Below are 19196 nucleotides of genomic sequence, written 5' to 3' on the forward strand. Positions count from 1 at the left end.
GGATGCACAACACTAACCCTGCATGATGTGGATGTAGGCGAGACCCCTCCCATGAAACAAAATCCTGGTTGCTTGTGTCCTAGGAAACTGACCCAGGGTTTTTGTGACAGATTTGGAGGGTGGTGATGGTGGTGGTGACTGCCAGTCAAGTATTCTAATTGAGGAGGAATTGTGGGCCAGGCTGGATGAGCTGGAACAACAGGAAGAGATGCAGTATGAAATTGATAGGTAGTCTCAAGCTGCAAGGGAAAAAGTCCAGCACTGGGTTAAAGTACAAAATGACTATGAAGCACTTCAAGGCAGGCCTAAAACTTTGCCTGACAAAGTGTCTTATGACAACTAATGCACACAAATCACCGTTTTACTAGGTGACAGTTGGTTTGCAAAGTGCTCTGCAAAACAAGCTGTTGTCCTGGTGGAGCAAAGGAAAAAACATGTACACAAAGCACTGGATGATCTTCGCAAAGTTATGAAATACTTTGAGTTCGCTGATATAGAGAAACTGGAAAAGGAAGATATTTTAGAAATGCATGAGGAAATTCAGTGTATGCTAGAGCACAAACTGATTGAGCCCAGTCAGAGCAGTCGGAGTTCTCCAATTGTGCTCGTGCCCAAACACAGATAAATAAAAAACTGAACCAGACCATGGCTATGACAGTGAGACTGCTGAGTGAGTGTGTGTGTGTACAGTTTTTGTTTCATTTTGTGACCTCATAATGAAATGTTTCTGTCATCATTTCATTTCGGGTGGTGGGGAGTTGTCATGCTAACTGGCTTTGCTGAATAATTTTCTTTAATCCACTGACTGGAGATCTGAATATTTTTAAAAAAAATACATTTAAATAGAACAGCTGAAAGGAGGATTTTGATGGCAGTTTAGGGTGGCCACCTAATTTGCAACACTATCCTACAGTGCAAGGCTTGTGAGGCGGGAGACAAAATGTCTGCTGATATCCCAGAAAGAACCAAGATCCAGGAAGTTTAAGGGAACTGTTTGTTCTTTCTAGCAAGAAGAAGAAATACTGCTAACTGCTATGTTTGAATCAGAGTGACTGTCATGTGACAAACCCCTCCCCATCTGTAGTTTTCAGCTGGTGTTTTCTCTGCAGCAGAGGAGAAACAACTGGACACTGACAGGTGCAGACATAAATGAGGATCTCTCTCTAAAATGTCATCATGAGAATAATCAGATGTTAGCGTCGTTTTTTTTCCTCCTTGCAATGTGATTTTCATGTTTTAGTTGCTAAATTGTGCCTGCACTTGTACCTGCAGCTTTTCCTAGTGTGCTATTTGTGAGAAGGGGGAAAGTAGCCTTTCAGTTTTATTTTTTGTGTAGAATTAATCATCACCCAGCTGAAACTAACTCCACTCAAATTAACTCGATAAACCCACAACAAAAAGGACAATTTTAATGGGAAAATAAATCTTAAACTAATGAGCTATGACCCTCACTGGCCGGTAGAGACATGTACACGATTTAAAAAAGAATTATACTTCATACGATTGCTGTTGTATTCTGAGAAGACATGAAAGATTGCTTAACCTGGGAGTTTTTCAGCTGAAACACCGAGAATGTTTTAAAAATATTCTAGAATGTTGAAGAATAACTTCAGTTGTTTCAGGCAGGGACATTTAAATTCAAAATTTCAGATTAAGCAAAACAAGGTCTTTTAAAAAAAAATTGTTTATGTTGTTTGACGAAGCTGAAATGATAATTGTGATGAATACTTGATCACACAGTGCTGTGGAGCTCCCAGTGCACCTATGATTCCCCACATGGTGAGATTCAGCCTCTGTGGTGTCATCTGGGAGGCAGGGGATAAAGAAAAGAGTCACCGCAGATTCTGGCATGGCTTTAGTTGGGGAATTAGTTAGAGGAGTAGGTTAGGACACTTATCATTCACCTACTGGAACCTGGCTTTGAAATCAACCCAGACCAATGGGATGAAAGTATTCCCAAGTGAGTTTTTGGACATTCTTACTGTAATTCTGAGAGGATATCATTGCATATTATCAAACTCTGCAGAATTTAGCACAAATTGACATTTTCAGTCAAAAATAGTAAGGTCATCTGAGGTAGATAGATAGGATTGCTGGGTGGGACAGGGATAATGCTATTTACTGTTATTTTTACCTTTTTATTCCTGATCTGGAAGCTTGATACTGACATCTGGAGGTAGAAGAGTGTTCCATTTCTCAGCAGTCCTGCATTAACACTGCAGTGAGAAATATAATCCTCATACACAGAGATTGAAAATTAGATAACTCTTGTGGTCTGTGAGTCGTTGATGGTGGTTTTGTAAATAGAAAGGTTGGGGAGGGAGGAGAGAAATACATTTTTTTAAGAAGTGGAGTAAGATGAAATGCAGAAAATTTAAAACTAGGGACCATGAGAGTATCTCTGGCAAAGGGGGTGGGGAGGTGGTCTCTAAGGCCGTCTGATACCAATCCATCTGTCCTCCAGTTTTTCCATTCGTTTGTGTTTGTTCACTCAATAGCGCACCTACTTTTGTTACTGTATGCTGATTAAACATTTTTGGTAAAGTGCTCCTTCCTTTTGGATGGTAGGAGTTGTCTTTTGGAAAATAGTTTTCCAGTTCCAAGCATCCTACCACCAATAATGCACTGAGAAGTTTTAACCTTGTGGAACAGGTAATCTTTGCATTTTGTAAGCCAGGAACAGTTTTATGAATGGAAGAGGCCTCCCCCTCTCCCCCACCCCACCAAAGTTGGAAAGGCACAAGTGTCATGATTAAAACAATGGATGTCAGGAGCATGCACTTCTGAATCTCCCTTATAAAGGAGTTTACAAAACAATGCTTTTTATTGGTTGGCAACTGACATTTTCATTGCTGTATAACAATTACTGCACTGACACGAGTGACTTGTGAGCGGGACCTCTACACGGTTACCCCAATGGTCCAGTGGGTTTATTCAGTGAATAGCTGAGCTGTAAGAGGCCCCAGGTTCGATCAGTTTATTGGTGCTGGATTAGCAGGTCTCAGCTTTGTGGTAGAGATGGAAGACTGAAATTCACTTGAGTTCACCCTTGGTGAAGAAAATTGGCCAGTGTTCGAGCTCCTGATTCATTTCTGTCAGGAATGTATTTGGGTGGATGTTGGGTGAAGACGAGGGCTGGCTTGGCTGTAGCTTGCTGACACTTAATGTCGGGCTCACTGGATGAATAAAAGCAATGTAGGCGTGGTAACGGAGGCTGCCTGACCTTCCTGGAGTTGTACTACAGTAAGGTGTCAACACCTTCAGGAGAGGGGAAGGAGGAAGCTGAGAAAATTGGTGAGGGAGAGGACAATGAAGCAGTTCAATACTGTTATAGAGAATGACTTACAGAGAAGTTATGTTAAAACTATATAGAACCATGTTTAGACCAGACTTTGAGCACTGTGCACATTTCTGGTCGTCTCCTTATTACAAAAAGTATTATAGAAGCACTGGAGAAAGTGTGAAAAAGATTTACAAGGGTGATACCAGAACTGAGCGGGTACAACTGTCAGGAAAGACTGAATAGCTTGGGGCTCTTTACTGTAGAAAATAGAAGACTGAGAGATGAGAGGTGACATGATAAAGGTCTTTAAAATTATGACTGGGTTTGTTGAGATTTGATATAGTAGTTGAGCTGAATAGCACAGATGCCTTTAAGGGGAAGCTAGTTAAATACATGAGGGAGAAATAAGGAGTTGTTAATAGGGTTTGATGAAGTAGGGTGGGAGGAGACTTGTGTGAAGCATAGACACTGGCATAGACCATTTGGGTTGAATGGCCTGTTTCTGTAAGCTGTGCAACACTGGCTTGTAGTGGAATGTTCTATTTAAACTACTGCCTCTAAGTCTCTTGGAAAGCATTTTTATAAAATTAAACCATAGAGTGGGAGCTGCCGTTACATATATTTGCAGTAAAGCATGTGGTAACTTTTAGATGTTATGGGAGTGAAACATATGTTCTTCTGTATGTCTATATATATTATAAAAACAGGGAAAAGAACATTTTTCCCTAGCATGCTTCTCCCCATCTAAGTGGAGTACTTTGTACATTAAGTACACTTGGAGCCCCGATAGATCTGTTTGCATGTGAAAAAAAAGCAAGGTTTAAAGCTTTCCCAAGCTTTTAATCTTCCTACTATTCCTCACGACTGCTAAGTGTTTTGTCACTTACCTGAACACCCTGCTATTTTACCATTGACATCTGCAGACAACTGGGCCCTGGGACCAGTTATGACTAATGCCCACTGAATCTTGCTGATGGGCTGATTAGTCACTCTGGCAGACAGATGAACTGTTTTGGCAGATAATCCTGATATATCATCGGGGTTGAGGGCTTTTCATACATTACACTGAATTTCGAATACCACTGTGCCCTCGGCCCCTCCCTCCCCCTTGCCAGGACTTGACATCTGGGCGCAAGAGGGAATAAACTCAGTTACCAATTTATTCGACTTGCAAGAAGCGTCTGGCCACAAAATAATTAAAAAGCTGTGAATCGGCTGTGGCTGGTGCCTCAGAGACCCGCCTCTTCCCCCCCCCCCCCCCTTTTATTATGAAAAAAATCACAGTTGCGGCAATAGATAATAGTCGCACATTGCAATTAAACAGTGGCAGTGACTGGGGAGAAGAGATGCGCTGAGTTAATGAGCTTTCTTGCAGCTTGTGCACCGCACCCTCTGAAGTAGGGAAGTGATTAAAGCGCAGAGATAATTATAGATTAAGTGAAAATTTCTCCCGGAGGACATCTCAATATAAACAATAACTGTTGCAGGAATCCCACGTGGACACACTCTTGAACATGCTCTGCTCAAGTGTCATCTTTCAGTAGCATCACATTAATAGCAGGTTGAGTCTCCTGTTTATGCTAGTAATTCGTTACAACATTGATAGATCTGTTCCCTACTATATTTTCTCGGTGATGCAATGCTGGATGTGTACAATCACAGGAACTTGTTTTATTCAGTTACGTGTGGTTTTCCAAAAGACTGTGTAACCCTACCACAATACAGGATCAGGATTCATATTGTTTTGACAGTATAGTATTCATAGATTATTGAAAAATAACCAAGTTAGTGCACTGTAGCACTAAATAGAATAATTTATGCACAATGTAATTTAGTTTTGGAAAAGCAATTTTATAGGAAATCCATTGTGTGATATACTGTGAAATGTGTGACAGTAAGAACACAGAGGAAATGGGGCACTTGAAAAGGTTACGTTGTAGCAAACTACATCCTTCACACCACCGTATGGATCAGTTGTAATTGAGACTGAAACTTAAAGCAATATGTGGGATTTATTTAATTCCTGCAATAGGTTAATGGTGAACTTTTCCAATTCTTTGGGAAGCTATCTTTCTCCCTCTTCATCACCCTCACCCACCCCCAACAATCAGATTGTCTGGCATTATTATAAAACCGTGTTGGTTAACGTCAACTGAAATATGCAATTTTAATGCATTAAAATGTTTGGCATTTGACACCATTTAGCTGCAGTGGAGAACTTCATAATGTCAGAAGTGGGGAAAGGGAGACAGAGAGAGAGCAGTATACAAACATTGAGCTGAATGGAAACTTAGATAAGTTAGATAAGGAAAAGATGTTCCCATTAACAAGTGGTATAAGGACTAGGGGACACAGATTGAAAGTTTTGGGCAAAAGCTGCAAGGGGAATATGAGGAAGTGCCTTTTTATGCAGTGGGTGGTAATGACCTGGAACTCGCTGCCCACAAGGGTGGGGGAAGCAGAGGCGATCAATGACTTCAAGAGGAAGTTGGATGGCCACCTGAGAGAAATAGACTTGCAGGGCTACTGGGATCAAGCTGGGGAGTGGGACTGATAGCACAGCTCCATGGAGAGCCGGTATGTACTTGATGGGCCAAATGGTGGTCTCCTATGCCTTGAATGACTCCAGCTCTTCAAATGGAAATGTAAAGCAACGCGTAAAAATGTTACTGCAAAAGTAACCTGTTATATGGTACATATAAAGGATATGACGGGGGTTAAGCAATGCAGAGACTGAGAGTTCAGAACCCTCCCATGGCAAGTCTTGAAATTGAATTCAGTAAATCTCGGAACTTGTTGCTAGTGCCTGGAAGAGTATTGATCATGAAAACTGCTGGATTATGAGATTGTACTTCAGCGAAGGAAACCTGTAGGCCTACACATGACTGCAGTCCCACACTACATGGTTGACTTTTATCACCCTCTGAAGTGGCCAATCAAATTAATACTTAAAGCTGCTAGTCCTCTGCCTTCTTGGGGTAACTAGGTGTAAAAAATATCCTGAGAACAAATGGGGAAAACAATGTACAACTTCAGACCATTGTCCTTTAGATGATGCACTTCCTGCCGGTGTGTCACATTAATGTTATAATTCGGTGTATGGTGGTCTTGTGCCCCACCACTCTGTGACGCAGTATCTTGATGCCCTAGCCTGGTGCCATGCACTACCATGTCTTAATACCTTTTGGACAAGATCCAAGGCTGCAGCAAATGGATGGAAAAAAAATCCAAGCTACATGTAACAATTGACAAAATTCACTTGCTCCTTGAGGGCTACGTACCCATATTGATGGTTACCTACTGAACTAAGGTCTCCATTGTTTGACTGCAGAAGAGGGAAAAAAAACCCTTGGAAGCTCCAGGATGCATGATCCAACCTGACCATCTTCCAAAGTGTGTTAATCCCAATACATGACCTAACTTAATGCTTTACTGTTGGCAACTCGCGTAATGGGAGGTTTAGTAGTCCACTCATCTGTTAGTGCTTCCGTTTGGAGACTAAATGGGTAATAAGTAGTATTTGAATTTATATAGCACATTATCAAAATTATATTTTTGAAGCACAAAGTAGGCAATATAGTAGCTATTCTGTACCAGCAAAGTTGCATAAAAGGCACTGGATGAACTATCAGTTAATCATCTTTTGGTAGCAATTGGATCAGGAAAGGTTGTTGGCTAAGGAGGAAAATATATATTTCTTCAAATAGTGCCATAGGATCTTTACTGTCCATAAGAAGAGCTAGATGAGCCTTAGTTTAACCTTTAATTCCAGTCATGACATGCCGGATAACGCATTCCCTCAGAGGTCTGGTGGGGGGGCTAGAATCCACAACCGTTTGATGCACAGGTGAACTAGGTGCCTTGTGGATCCATTTAATTCAATTTTTGTTGAATATTCATGAAGCATAGAGACTGAAAATAAGATGCAATTGTATTTTCATTGTAATTTTGGGGGATAAAAATGGAAGTTAAATGTCGCCATGGCCTGGACTATTGAAGGAGATGTTGATTATATCCAATTTTGCCATGTGTCTTCTCAACACTTTGCAATCTTTCTTGATCTTCAGTAGCCTGTAGGAAAATATTTTTTCCCTCTTTTTGCAGGGAAGAAGACAAAACTATATTTGATCATTGTAGAGAAAACAACATTGATCATATTTTAAAAGCCCTTGTATCCAAGAATGTGGATGTTAACCTGAAGGATGAGGAGGTATGATCTTCATTGGCAATTACTTTGCTTCATTGGATACATTGGACAACTTGTTGATCTCCATTCAACATTAAGTAACTATTTTAAAATATTTAAATTATCAATGGTTTCTTCACTTGATAGAAATTCACATCAAAACATAGATCTGTTGTGTAAGAAGTTTGTATATTTGGTCACATAAGGTTATGTTTTCCTCTGCTAATGAGTACAAGTATGAGTATGTAAAAGGGCAGATCTACTTTTACACTAACATCGACCTTTCCCTAAGATTAGTACCAGTGAAGCATTAAAAAATTATAAGCTGAAATATAGTCTTAGGTTGAAGGCAGTTTGCAGTGCTCAACTGCTTCACGATTCAAACAAGATCTAAAAATGACTTTTTTTGTTTAAAGTCCATTCTGGTCAATTTCTGTTATCAAGTAAGTGATTTGTGAATTGTAGTTAATTTTTTAACTTAAAACCAGCAACCTATTTTTTTTATTAAACAGTGGAGATGATTTTCATCTGTACGTTGTTCTTCCTTGATTTTGATGGCCGTGTCTATGAAGGAAACCACTCATATGGGTTCGCCTACACATGTGCTTGGTCCTGTGAAGAACAAAATCTAGCTTTGAGGGAGAGTATGGATTGAGTCTTAAAATTTGAGTTTTTCAAAACTGTTTGCCAATCCTTTGAGCCAACAGAGTCCATGCTCTGAAAATAAAGTACTTTCAACTCCAATTACTTTTCCATGAAGGGTCAATGGCTAATCCAGTATTTGTGCTTTTTGAAGAGTTGATTGGAGCCACTGTCAAATAGTCCCTTTTCTACCAGAAAGAGTTGTTGAATCCCAGCAGAAGTTTTGAGAATGTGTACATTGCACTCCTTTTCCCACTGCAACAATGGAGTGCGCGGTTCAACTGCAACAGCCCAATAACAGCACTGCTAAAATGCTGTTAGTACTAGTCAGTGCAGTATAGTAATGATAAAATCATGGCTTAAAAACACCAAAAAAATGTTGGTTCACAGTATTGTTTACGGGTAGACTATGTAAGCATCTCTTACAATTTCATTGCGAGATTTGATGAGTGGAGAAATTGTTAGATTATTTCCTGGCTGGAAGTTGGCTGCACATGAACAGTAGAGGGCAGCATTCTGTTGCAACAAATCACAGCAAGCTAATATCAGTGTGCAAATCTCCACTCTCTCTCCTCCCCCGCGCACTCCTCCCCTTCTTAAAAAAGAATAAAATTTGTCACACACTTGAACAGCTGAAGTTCTTATACATTCATGGATTGAGACACACAGAATTCAGCAGGGTTCATTTGAAAACACCGATCAAATATCTGCCTTTTCAACCATAACAACTCTTTTAGTCTTTGACTGATGTAATTTCAGCAACTGCTTGAATTTGCATCATGCTGTGGTATTGAAATTGTATGTTAAACTCAGACAAATATGACATGTGATCGCCAATGAGGGATTAACCCTTCCTTTTCACAAACCTACATTTACGCTTGCACCCTGGATTGCATTAACCTGTGTTTTGGTTTTCACTGATAGCTTGACTTTTATTTCAGCAGTAAGATGTCCTGACTATGCGATAGTTTGTGAATGAATGACAGGTGAACTTGGATATACCTCATTAGGAATTCTAGCTAGTTTCTAAGATAATTGTGCACAATTAACTGACAAAATCACATTCAAAAACCATTTCACAACAACTAGAAATGTATGTGTTTGATGAATCAATTGAACTAGCTGAAGGGATTATAAGGACTGAAGCTGCCATATTTTTGTGGATGAAGTATATTAGTTGTTTTGTGGAGAAAGTCAAACATGGTCCCTTATGTGCTCGTTGAGGTGGCTGCTGTGGCTTGTCTCGGTCTAACAGTCTGCCTCATTTTTCCTTTCTGATTTGTGTAATGTAATTACCTTGTCCTTTTGAACCTCACCAGATCCATCACCTCGTGCTTACTATGGATTTGACTAAGTTTATTCTTTGCTGCATAGTTAAAATGTAGCTGATTGCTGATAGGTTTCATCACAGCCCTGGACTTTTCTGTCCATTTCAACAGGCATCATTTCAGCCCTGTTTTTTTGAAAGCTTGACTTTTCCCACATTACTTGATCTCTAGCCCTAGCCTACTTGACTGAGTCTCTATCTTCATTTCTACTTTTGTCAAGATTACCACCTGTCTATCTCTTCAGTATACCAGTGATGGTTATGCTACAGTAAAAGAAACTTTGCCTGGAAATTAATAAGGTTGCTGTTAGCTGTGTACTTTCTTTTTTGAAACAAGCAGGGAAAGACATATTTCAAGTTGCAGGATCCATTTTCCATTTGTATGCTCATCAATTTTGTGCACTAAGCTGCAGTAACCCCTGGGATATTGTGCTGCGTTCTTGCATTAGAAGGCTGCTAACACATTGCCACACCAGTCTAAAATCACAGATGTTCCTACCAGCTCTCTGAATAGCAAGGTTCATTTCAAGCACACCTATGAATTCCAAAGCCATGTTAATGATTATAGTGGGATGAATGTGGTACTAAATGTCAAACACTGAGATTGAACTCTTATAAAACCTACTACTTTTTAAAACTCAGATTAATGCATTTTATATTGAGACTTTGGTTTTTGTTTTGTAATTATTATTTACTGCTGATTTGATAATTGAAATGCCTGTAAATAAACACCCATTTACATTGAATATCTCCCCATTAATTTTCCTTCCATAGGGAAGAGCACTGCTACATTGGGCATGTGACCGAGGACATAAAGATCTGGTTGACATGTTGCTTCAACAAAAAGCTGAAATCAACAGTCAGGTGAGTTGACATACCACTGTCTAATGATCTTTATTATACATTATTTCTTATAGTTGTGGTTATAGTTTGTACAAATGGATGCAACTTTTTTGAAAAAAAAGTAATGTGCAGATGAAAAAACACATTTTCCCTATTATACCTGACATTTTATCGCAAGAACACTAGCAGTAGGATGGACATTGAAGTCTCATTGCTGTTTGAACCTGCAATATTCTGTAAATTCAAAGTAATTTCATAAAATGAATCGCCTCTAGTCCATCAACGTTTAAAAGACAGTGTAACTTTTTTCTTGTAATACTTCTATCAGCATTTGTCGCTGTTCTTTTAGCTCTTAGTGTAATAAAGCGTCGCTTTTGAAAATAATTTTGCATGGTTTCTTCTAACTTGAAATATAAATGGATATGTAAAAGTAAAACATTTGGTATCAGTGGCGGTGAATTATTGGGTTTGCTTCCCTTCCGGGGTAAATATACTTAATTACTCCACACTTGGGAAATTATCCCGTTAAACACCCATCAGGCGCAACACCTCCATTGTTGGCATTTCCATTCTCTCTAGAGACAATGATTCACATGACTGAAAATATTAAAATAAATTGCTAAGCGAGTGGTGCAAAAATACTCAACCCTGCACTTTTGATTTCTGGAATCAGCTTGAATCCAGGAGAAACAATGCCCATAATATCAAGGAGCTGCTGCACCAGCAGGTGGTACAATCCAATTCTTAGTAACATATGAGAATGTGCCATACGTTGTGCACATAGGTAATGCTTATGGATAACAGTTGTTTCATTTCTTTTTAATATTTATTTGTTCCTGGTATGTGGGCAAGGCTGGCATGGTCAGATTTATTGCCCATCCCTCATTTTGATTGTTTTTACAAGATCAGTTCAGAGGATATTAAGAGGCCTCCATACTTAAAGTGACCACACCACATTGCTAGTGACCTGTCGCTGGGGTGCTATTCTACTTGTATAATTGCACAACTGTGATAGGAGTTGACAGTTACCAATAATGGCCTGATATTTTACTTGCTGCTGCAGGGAATGTCATAATTCCTCATTACTCAGTGTCGTCTTGTGTTTAGTTTTCCTATTTTGGGAAGTTTTGATTAAAGTTACTGTTTTTTCAATCGCAAGATGAAATCCTGTTAAATTCTTTGGGCTCTGCAGACCTAGCGATCTGAATGGAATCAGGTCACATTCCAGTGCTGGCCACAGGTGTGAAGGGGTATTAACCACAATTATCACGGCGACCAATTACTCTGATAATGTTGTTGTTTAGTTGAACAATGTCACTTCACTCTTTTGTTGACATTTTTAAACCCTCTTCACAAATTGTAGTCTACTGGAAATCCTGGGAACAACATGGAACATTCCAGATTGCACTTGGGAACTAAGACGCTTTTCTTTACCTTTCTTTGTAAATGGGAAGATGATTGAAAACAAAGTGTCAAGATTTAAATGTATTTTTTTTGTGCTAGAGGCCCGATTTATTTTTAGCCTCCTGAGACTTGAGATTTGTTTGTGCTATGTCTTTTTGAGGCACAGAAAATTGTCCTTACTTAGGGGAGGTATATTAATGTGATCCTGACCTGAGTGTAACATCATCGTTTTATGAAATTGCTTTACTTCTAATATAGATCTTGTAGACCAAAACTAAAACATTTTCCTTCCTGTGGCCAGTGGTTTGTCTTGCTTTGTTACCAACTATAACCTGGTAACCAGAGCTGAGCAGAAACTCTGTCTTCATAGCTGTAAAATTACCTGTGTGCAAATAAATGTCTGTTACTTCTGGAGTTGGGGGGTGGGTAGAGGACATTTAAAAAGCCAGATTTTACTCTGGCATAAATGGGAATAATGCTATTGCCACATTTGGGGGAAATTTGAGCTGAATTTGGCGATAATTATTAGGACCTTTTGGATGCAAGATGGCTTTTGATACACTGAGCTGCTCAAGGGTATCAACTGAATCAGGTTACTGGGTTGAGCATAAATGCTGCAAGAACTTGCTGATTATCTGGCTTAAATGCACCCTCGAAGCATGTTATAATGGTAAATGCAGAATGATTCCAACCATTAGGTAAATAGGGTTTTTGACACCTGTTAAGCTCTCAACCTGAATGTGAGAGCTCAAGGGGAGCTGGACAGATGGAGATGGCCCATCCTAAAAACTTCAAACCGCTGCTGTTGGCCCTATCACTTCAGGCAATTCTGAAAAACAAAATGAAAATCCAAACATGATCAGGTCTGTGGGGAGGATGAACCACTTCGCAGCATAACACAACTGTTTAATTTGTTTTTTGTTTCTTGGGGCACAAATGACTTTGCTGTGGACTACACAAGGGACCTCACTCAGCTGAACAGTACCACAGCAATTTTATTGTATGCCATGGGAGGTGCAGTTACTGAACAAAACATTACATGAAGGGTCTCAATCACAGTTTACATTGATTTGAGGGCCAAGTTGATTTAGGAGGCATGAAGAGATAAATCTCAAAGTATTGGTCAGATAAAGCCACAGTTGGGTTTTAGGTTCCTGTAGGATGTGAGGGAAAGGAACAACAGGATATGCACAGTTTTGAGGTCCTTTGGATAAATTCCAATATGTGATGATGCGGTAATTCATGACATTGGGGATGCAGGTATGAGAAATAATGTGCATGATCTCATCTTTGGAGCTTGGGGACGGGGGAAAGTTCAGCGGGAATGGAAGATTCACAAATCATCTTGCATTGCATTTAGTAACTGAAGTTCTTACAAATCCCTAATGTTAAATTATAACCAATATGATGCCCAAATAAAATAATTAAAATAAATAATAATGTAACTTGCTGTAGTTTGAGTAATACAGTGAGGTTATACCTGTCATAGTTCAAAGTTAGAGATTTGTAGAGGCAGCTGAAGCAATTAAAAATAGTTTAGATTTAATTTAACTGTAAAAATTACCTGGAAAATTGTATTTTCCTCTGATCATTGCCATATAAAATGACACGTGGACTTTAGATAACATGAGCACTATTTTTTAAGTGCTGGATGTTTGTAGCTTTTCACAATCAAAGCACACTATTTCTATCAGAGAATATTTATGGTAAGATTTTCTGCAAGTTTCTAGTTCATTGTAAGAGTGCCAAAAAATTCTGTACTGCACAATATTCTATTGTAATATATATTTATATTTGTAGAGAAATATTCCTTTCAGAGTGAAAGGTCATTGAGATTTAAATCCAATGTATTTTGCTTGCACTATTAGCCTATGTCAGGGGTCGGCCGCATGCAGCTCTTTAACATCTCATTTGTGTCTCCCAACCTTTTCCCGTTGCATCGCATTATCAAGATAAAAACCTTAAAAAAAAAGTCAAGAAAATGATGAATCAAAGAACTAGATGGCAACACAATTTTCCTTATTGAGTTGTTCATTTGCTTAAAAATTTAGTCTCTGTTGTCAGGCTTCAAAATAGTATTTTTAGGGATTATTTCAGAAAATATATGGTAAATGTGGTCTTGAAAAGATAAATTAAAATTTCAGAGGCGGTCTCCTAATTGTTGACAGTTTATCTCATGATTTAATTCATAGATGTTAAAGAATTTGGCATTCACAATAATTTAATGCTGAAATTTACTAAAATATGTACATAATATTAGGAGAAATATCTCTCAGGATTTGTCTCATTTGCTGAAGAAGTAAAAACTGTTTTTCTATTGTGGGGATAAAAGGCTAACCATTACACTGCACTTTACGGTTTCAAATGATTATTTTAACGAAAAACTGCATCATGCTCTAAACAAACCTATTTGAGTGGTATAGCTACACCATGGTTATAGATAATGTCTGGTTCGAGGAACAGGTTTTATGGTTGAGTCCATTATTGTTTCTAATATAGCTGAGAGGAAAAATTATTCTGAATGTGCTATTAAACATTTTTTTATCATAAGAATCAACTGCTTGAAAAACTGTTCACCATTTTTACATTCTCTTTTTTAATCATGAACACATATTCCCGCTAAACATTAAAATAACACAACTTCCATACAATCACTTTAAATAAAAAAATGAACTGATGAATATTAAACAAGACCACTGGTATGGCACTTGAACAACCTTTGCAATCAAAATCACATGATGCAAAAAAAACATTTCTCTGATTTTTGAGAAGGTTTGTCAAAAAAATTTCAGGTTACAAAAAATTTGTAGGTAAAAAGGGGTTATAAGCATCATATTTAGAAAAAATATGAATTCAGTCATAGATAGCAAAAGGATTGAATGGCATTGAAACAGAGAATCATCAAAGATGAAAATAGTGACTTTAGCGAGGACTAGATTTTGTTTTGCTACCAATCTGAACAGGACCTGTGTATGTTTGATATGGGATAAAATATTTCATGTTAACAAAAAATCAAATTCTGCCCAGCATGTTGTTAGCAAAGCTCAAAACTTTTGCTGAATAATATCTACCTAGCAGTGAAAGAAAATGTGCCATTATGATTCTCCAGGAAAATGTTGGGTGCAGCTCCAACAACACACAAGAAACTCGACACCATCCAGGACAAAGCAGCCCGCTTGATTGGCATCCAATCCACAAACATTCACTCCCTTCAGCACCGACGTACAGTGGCAGCAGTGTGTACCATCTACAAGATGCACTGCAGCAACTCACCAAGGCTCCTTATACAGCACCTTCCAAACCCACAAACTCTGCCAACTAGAAGGACAAGGCCAGCATGGGAACACCACCACCTGCAAGTTTCCCTCCAAGTCACACACCATTCTGACTTGGAACTATATTGCCAATCCTTCACTGTCGCTGGGTCAAAATCTTGGAACTCCCTTCCTAACAGCACTGTGGGTGTACCTACCTCACATGGACTGCAGCGGTTCAAGAAGGCAGCTCACCACCACCTTCTCAAGGGCAATTGGGGATGGGCAATAAATGCTGACCTAGCCAGCGACACCTACATCCCATGAATGAATAATAAAAAATAAATAAATAAAACTGAAGGCAAATTTAAGATTTGGGTAGCATCAAGATTCAACTTTAAAAACAAAAATAATGGTTTTACTTATTCAGTTTTATAAGCGTCAGGAGAAGTTAAAGCAAATTACTTTTTACAGCATCAAATAAGAACACAATGTTCCTTAGATTCTCAATTTTTTTCCTCTTTAGGTATGCTTATGCCTTTACATCATTAATGTTTTTCATCTTGTGGCTCCCAATAGTTTTCTTCGAGGCAATTTAAAAAAAACCTTTTAGGCAAAAAAAAGGTTTCCGACCCCTAACCTATGTAATCCATCGATAAACTGGTCAATAGATGTGAAATAAAGTCTGTTCTGCTTATAGACTTGGGAAGGGTTACACATGGCAAAAAAGTATAATTTGTTAAATTATCTGTGATTTGCAGAGTATTGTCTGATGTTCTTTATCTGCTACAGGTGTACACAGGACAAAAAGTTCAGATGTGAAAACAGCAGCTATTCAGAGACATGAAACAGGACACCAATAGTCTATTGGCCTTTTTATACCTCAGTGCATTCATTCCCTTTGGAAAATAGCCTGAGGTCTACAACTTTACCTTAATTTGCCGAGATTTAGGGTGGGCTGGCTGCATGCAGCACTTAGACCAATTTATAGAATATAATTTATAGAATATAATTAGATTAGCAGTTGGCAGGAAAAAGGACAGAGGCGCAAGGGGAGAGCCAACTGTGTAACAGCCCCGACAAACAAATTTTTCTGCAGGACCTGTGAAAGAGCCTGTCACTCTAGAATTGGCCTTTATAGCCACTCCAGGCGCTGCTCCACACACCACTGACCACCTCCAGGCACTTACTCATTGTCTCTCGAGATAAGGAGGCCAAAGAAGAATTAGATCCAAATGAACTGTCTTGTTTTTCATTGCTAACTGGTTCCTTGAAATTGTTAATGATTTCCTTGTTCAAAGCCTTAATGTTTCTATTAAAGAGTATCAAAAATAACACTTTTAACAATAAAACTAATAATTGCCTCACCATCCTTTTCTGATTTCTGCCCCATTTGAAATATGTATCTTTTTGAATAGTTAATGATAATTACATCTTAGTTTAATTTTTAGTTTAGAGATACAGCACTGAAACAGGCCCTTCGGCCCACCGAGTCTGTGCCGACCATCAACCACCCATTTATACTAATCCTACACTAATTCCATATTCCTACCACATCCCCACCTGTCCCTATATTTCCCTACCACCTACCTATACTAGGGGCAATTGCTAATGGCCAATTTACCTATCAACCTGCAAGTCTTTGGCATGTGGGAGGAAACCGGAGCACCCGGAGGAAACCCACACAAACACAGGGAGAACTTGCAAACTCCACACAGGCAGTACCCAGAATTGAACCCGGGTCACTGGAGCTGTGAGGCTGCGGTGCTAACCACTGTGCAGTGGCATGAAGGAGTTACTGCACATACTAATGTGAAGGAACCTATTACTACTCCTATTAGCAATATGACCATTTGACCTAGGGGTGTCTTGTAATTTAACAGGGTGTTTGTTAATTCAGCTTTCTGGCACTGTCACAGTCAATAACTCTCCCTTAATGATATCACCAGAATAATTTCCTTAAGGTAAAAACACTAATGGCTGTTAAAGTTAATCAATGAAGATCCCTAGGTTTGTGGCATAACTGGTTAATTGTATATCAATTGTGTTTAGTTATATGCAGGTGGAGGGTGTTAATTGGGGTCTTATTTGAGCACATATAAGGAGACGTTTACTGCAGTTGAGTGGAGGTTTGAGTAATAAGCTAATGTTTGTAGTCTGTAAAACTGTAAAATTAAAACTGAGATTGGTTCCAGCATCATCCTTCAACAACCAGCTTTCTGGAGTATAACACAACTTGTGCAATTTGGAGAACAACAAAGGGCATTTCAACAATCAATCCGATTTGCACTGTAGCCTCAATTTGGCAATTGTATCATAGCTTGATACCTGGTCACAGGAAGACATCAGATGGTGTTATCATAGTTTTGGGTTTTTACTGCACTGTATGTTATTAGAATGTTGTGACTGAACTGAAAGTGAGCTGATGCAGTGGAGTTTGCACTAAATACAATCTAACACCGATGCACTAACTGTAAAAGAGCTGTGTTCCAAGTGTATGGCCGCTGTCACATATCTGCGATAGTAAATAAGTGAATTCCGCCGCCTTCATACCCTTTATCATGCAGGCCCCCACCTGCCAAGAATGAGGCGCATTAATTTCGCCACATGAACACTGATTTTTAAACTGTTACTGCTTTTTTAAAAAAAGACCCTTGACTGGAAAGACATTTGCATAGTAACAGACATTATTTGGAAAGGACAAAGGGGCCACTCCCTGCTCCAATTTAATCCACAGTGGACTTTTGATTATCAGACGTTGAAGGTGGAGAAGTTAACATTCCAGGTTAACTGCTAAAATGCTGCCAATACACAGAAGAGACCTGGTCAAACCAGTCAGTCACGTGACCACCTGCTGGCCAACTAGGGGAGTTTTAAATTGGAGAAACAGTGTTTGAAGACACAAAGCTCTTTGTTCCTGGACTGAGAACATCTCCTGTCTACTCCCATCTCTTTCTCACGGAACTGAAGACCCATTGAAGACACATGAACCACAAGAGAGAAAAGTCTCCTACAGTGAACAAGGTTTAAGAAGAATACTGGGTCCTAACGAAAAGCAAGATTACCTACAATCAAGGACTCTGCAGCGAGCTCGAAGCACAGTAACAAATCCCCTTAAGAGATTGCCTCAAACATTTTCACTTTATTTTCTCTTTTCTGTCTCTTTTTGCATGTGCGTATCGCGTATGCATGCTAGTGGGGTGCGGCGTGTATCCGTAGGTGTTAACCGAATTAGAGTTTAAGTTTTAATAAATTTTACTTTTCTTCTTTAAACCTAAGAAAGCCTGTTTGTGCTAATTTCTTTGCCTTATAATTGGAAAGTGGTGAACAAGGATTCACCAAGGGGGTGCTCAAAACACGGTGTGTTTAACATCAAAACCCTGTTACAGTAAGACCAGGTGAAGGTTGAGAAAGACCCCTAGACACCTTTCTCACCTGGTCATAACACCTTCCTATTCTTTGATGTTGGCTTGAGTGTCATGGTGGACATACAACTATCCCAGCTTGCAGCATCTCTGTATTGAAGTTGACAGTGGCCTGACAAGTCCCAGATGTATGAATTGTAACAGAGGATTATGAAGGGCTGGGTACTCTTCTGCATGTACTATTATAATTAATCTTTTATATCACAATCTTGGACATCAGTAGATTGTGATTTTGTTAGTTTAAGATCTATTGCAAAGTAAAAGAATCTGGAAAGTTCAGTATTGCTATTAGTAAATAAGTAACTTTTAGAAATAGTACATTACCATGCATTAGTAGTTATTATGATGACCTATTGGATGGTTCCTGTCATAATTTGACTAAAGTACATTAGGACATATGTAGCTGTACAAATATTGCAATATGTTGCCAACACATGAAGATATCTTTTCTTCCTAACAGTTGTACTTGGAATCGTTCAGTCTATAACCTTATGAATAGGGAGCATAGACTATTTGCCATAGTGCTCAGCAATGGAAAACTGACAGTAATGTTAAGAAACTTAATAGCTTTGTACCAAAGAGAGAAAAATGCATCTTGTGTTTATACAAGATGTAGAAAGTCTATCCCAGCAAATAATACATAAACTTGGATAGAGTACTTGCCTTTCTTAAAACTTCCACACACAATGCTGATGTTCCTTAGGGATTTTATGAGGGTTGTGCCAGAACTGCTTAGCACTAAAGAACCCCAGCAAAACTGAGCTCAGTGGTAGTCCAGGGGAAAACCCTCCAGTGGCTGGAATCATAGCTGACACAAACAAAGATGGTTGTT

General features: G+C 38.9%; 1 protein-coding gene across 3 annotated transcripts in view; it reads left to right on the plus strand.

Moving 5' to 3' along the window:
• The window catches only part of acbd6 (acyl-CoA binding domain containing 6), a 261449-nt gene that overhangs the window by 136534 nt on the left and 105719 nt on the right, over positions 1–19196 (plus strand). For all 3 annotated transcript variants that reach the window (XM_068037834.1, XM_068037835.1, XM_068037833.1), the window contains exons 5-6: positions 7388–7493; positions 10213–10302. In XM_068037834.1, coding sequence (XP_067893935.1) covers positions 7388–7493; positions 10213–10302 — 196 coding nt within the window. The remainder of the gene's footprint in view (positions 1–7387; positions 7494–10212; positions 10303–19196) is intronic.

This window comes from Heterodontus francisci, chromosome 8, assembly GCF_036365525.1.
Source record: "Heterodontus francisci isolate sHetFra1 chromosome 8, sHetFra1.hap1, whole genome shotgun sequence".
Lineage (NCBI taxonomy): Eukaryota > Metazoa > Chordata > Chondrichthyes > Heterodontiformes > Heterodontidae > Heterodontus > Heterodontus francisci.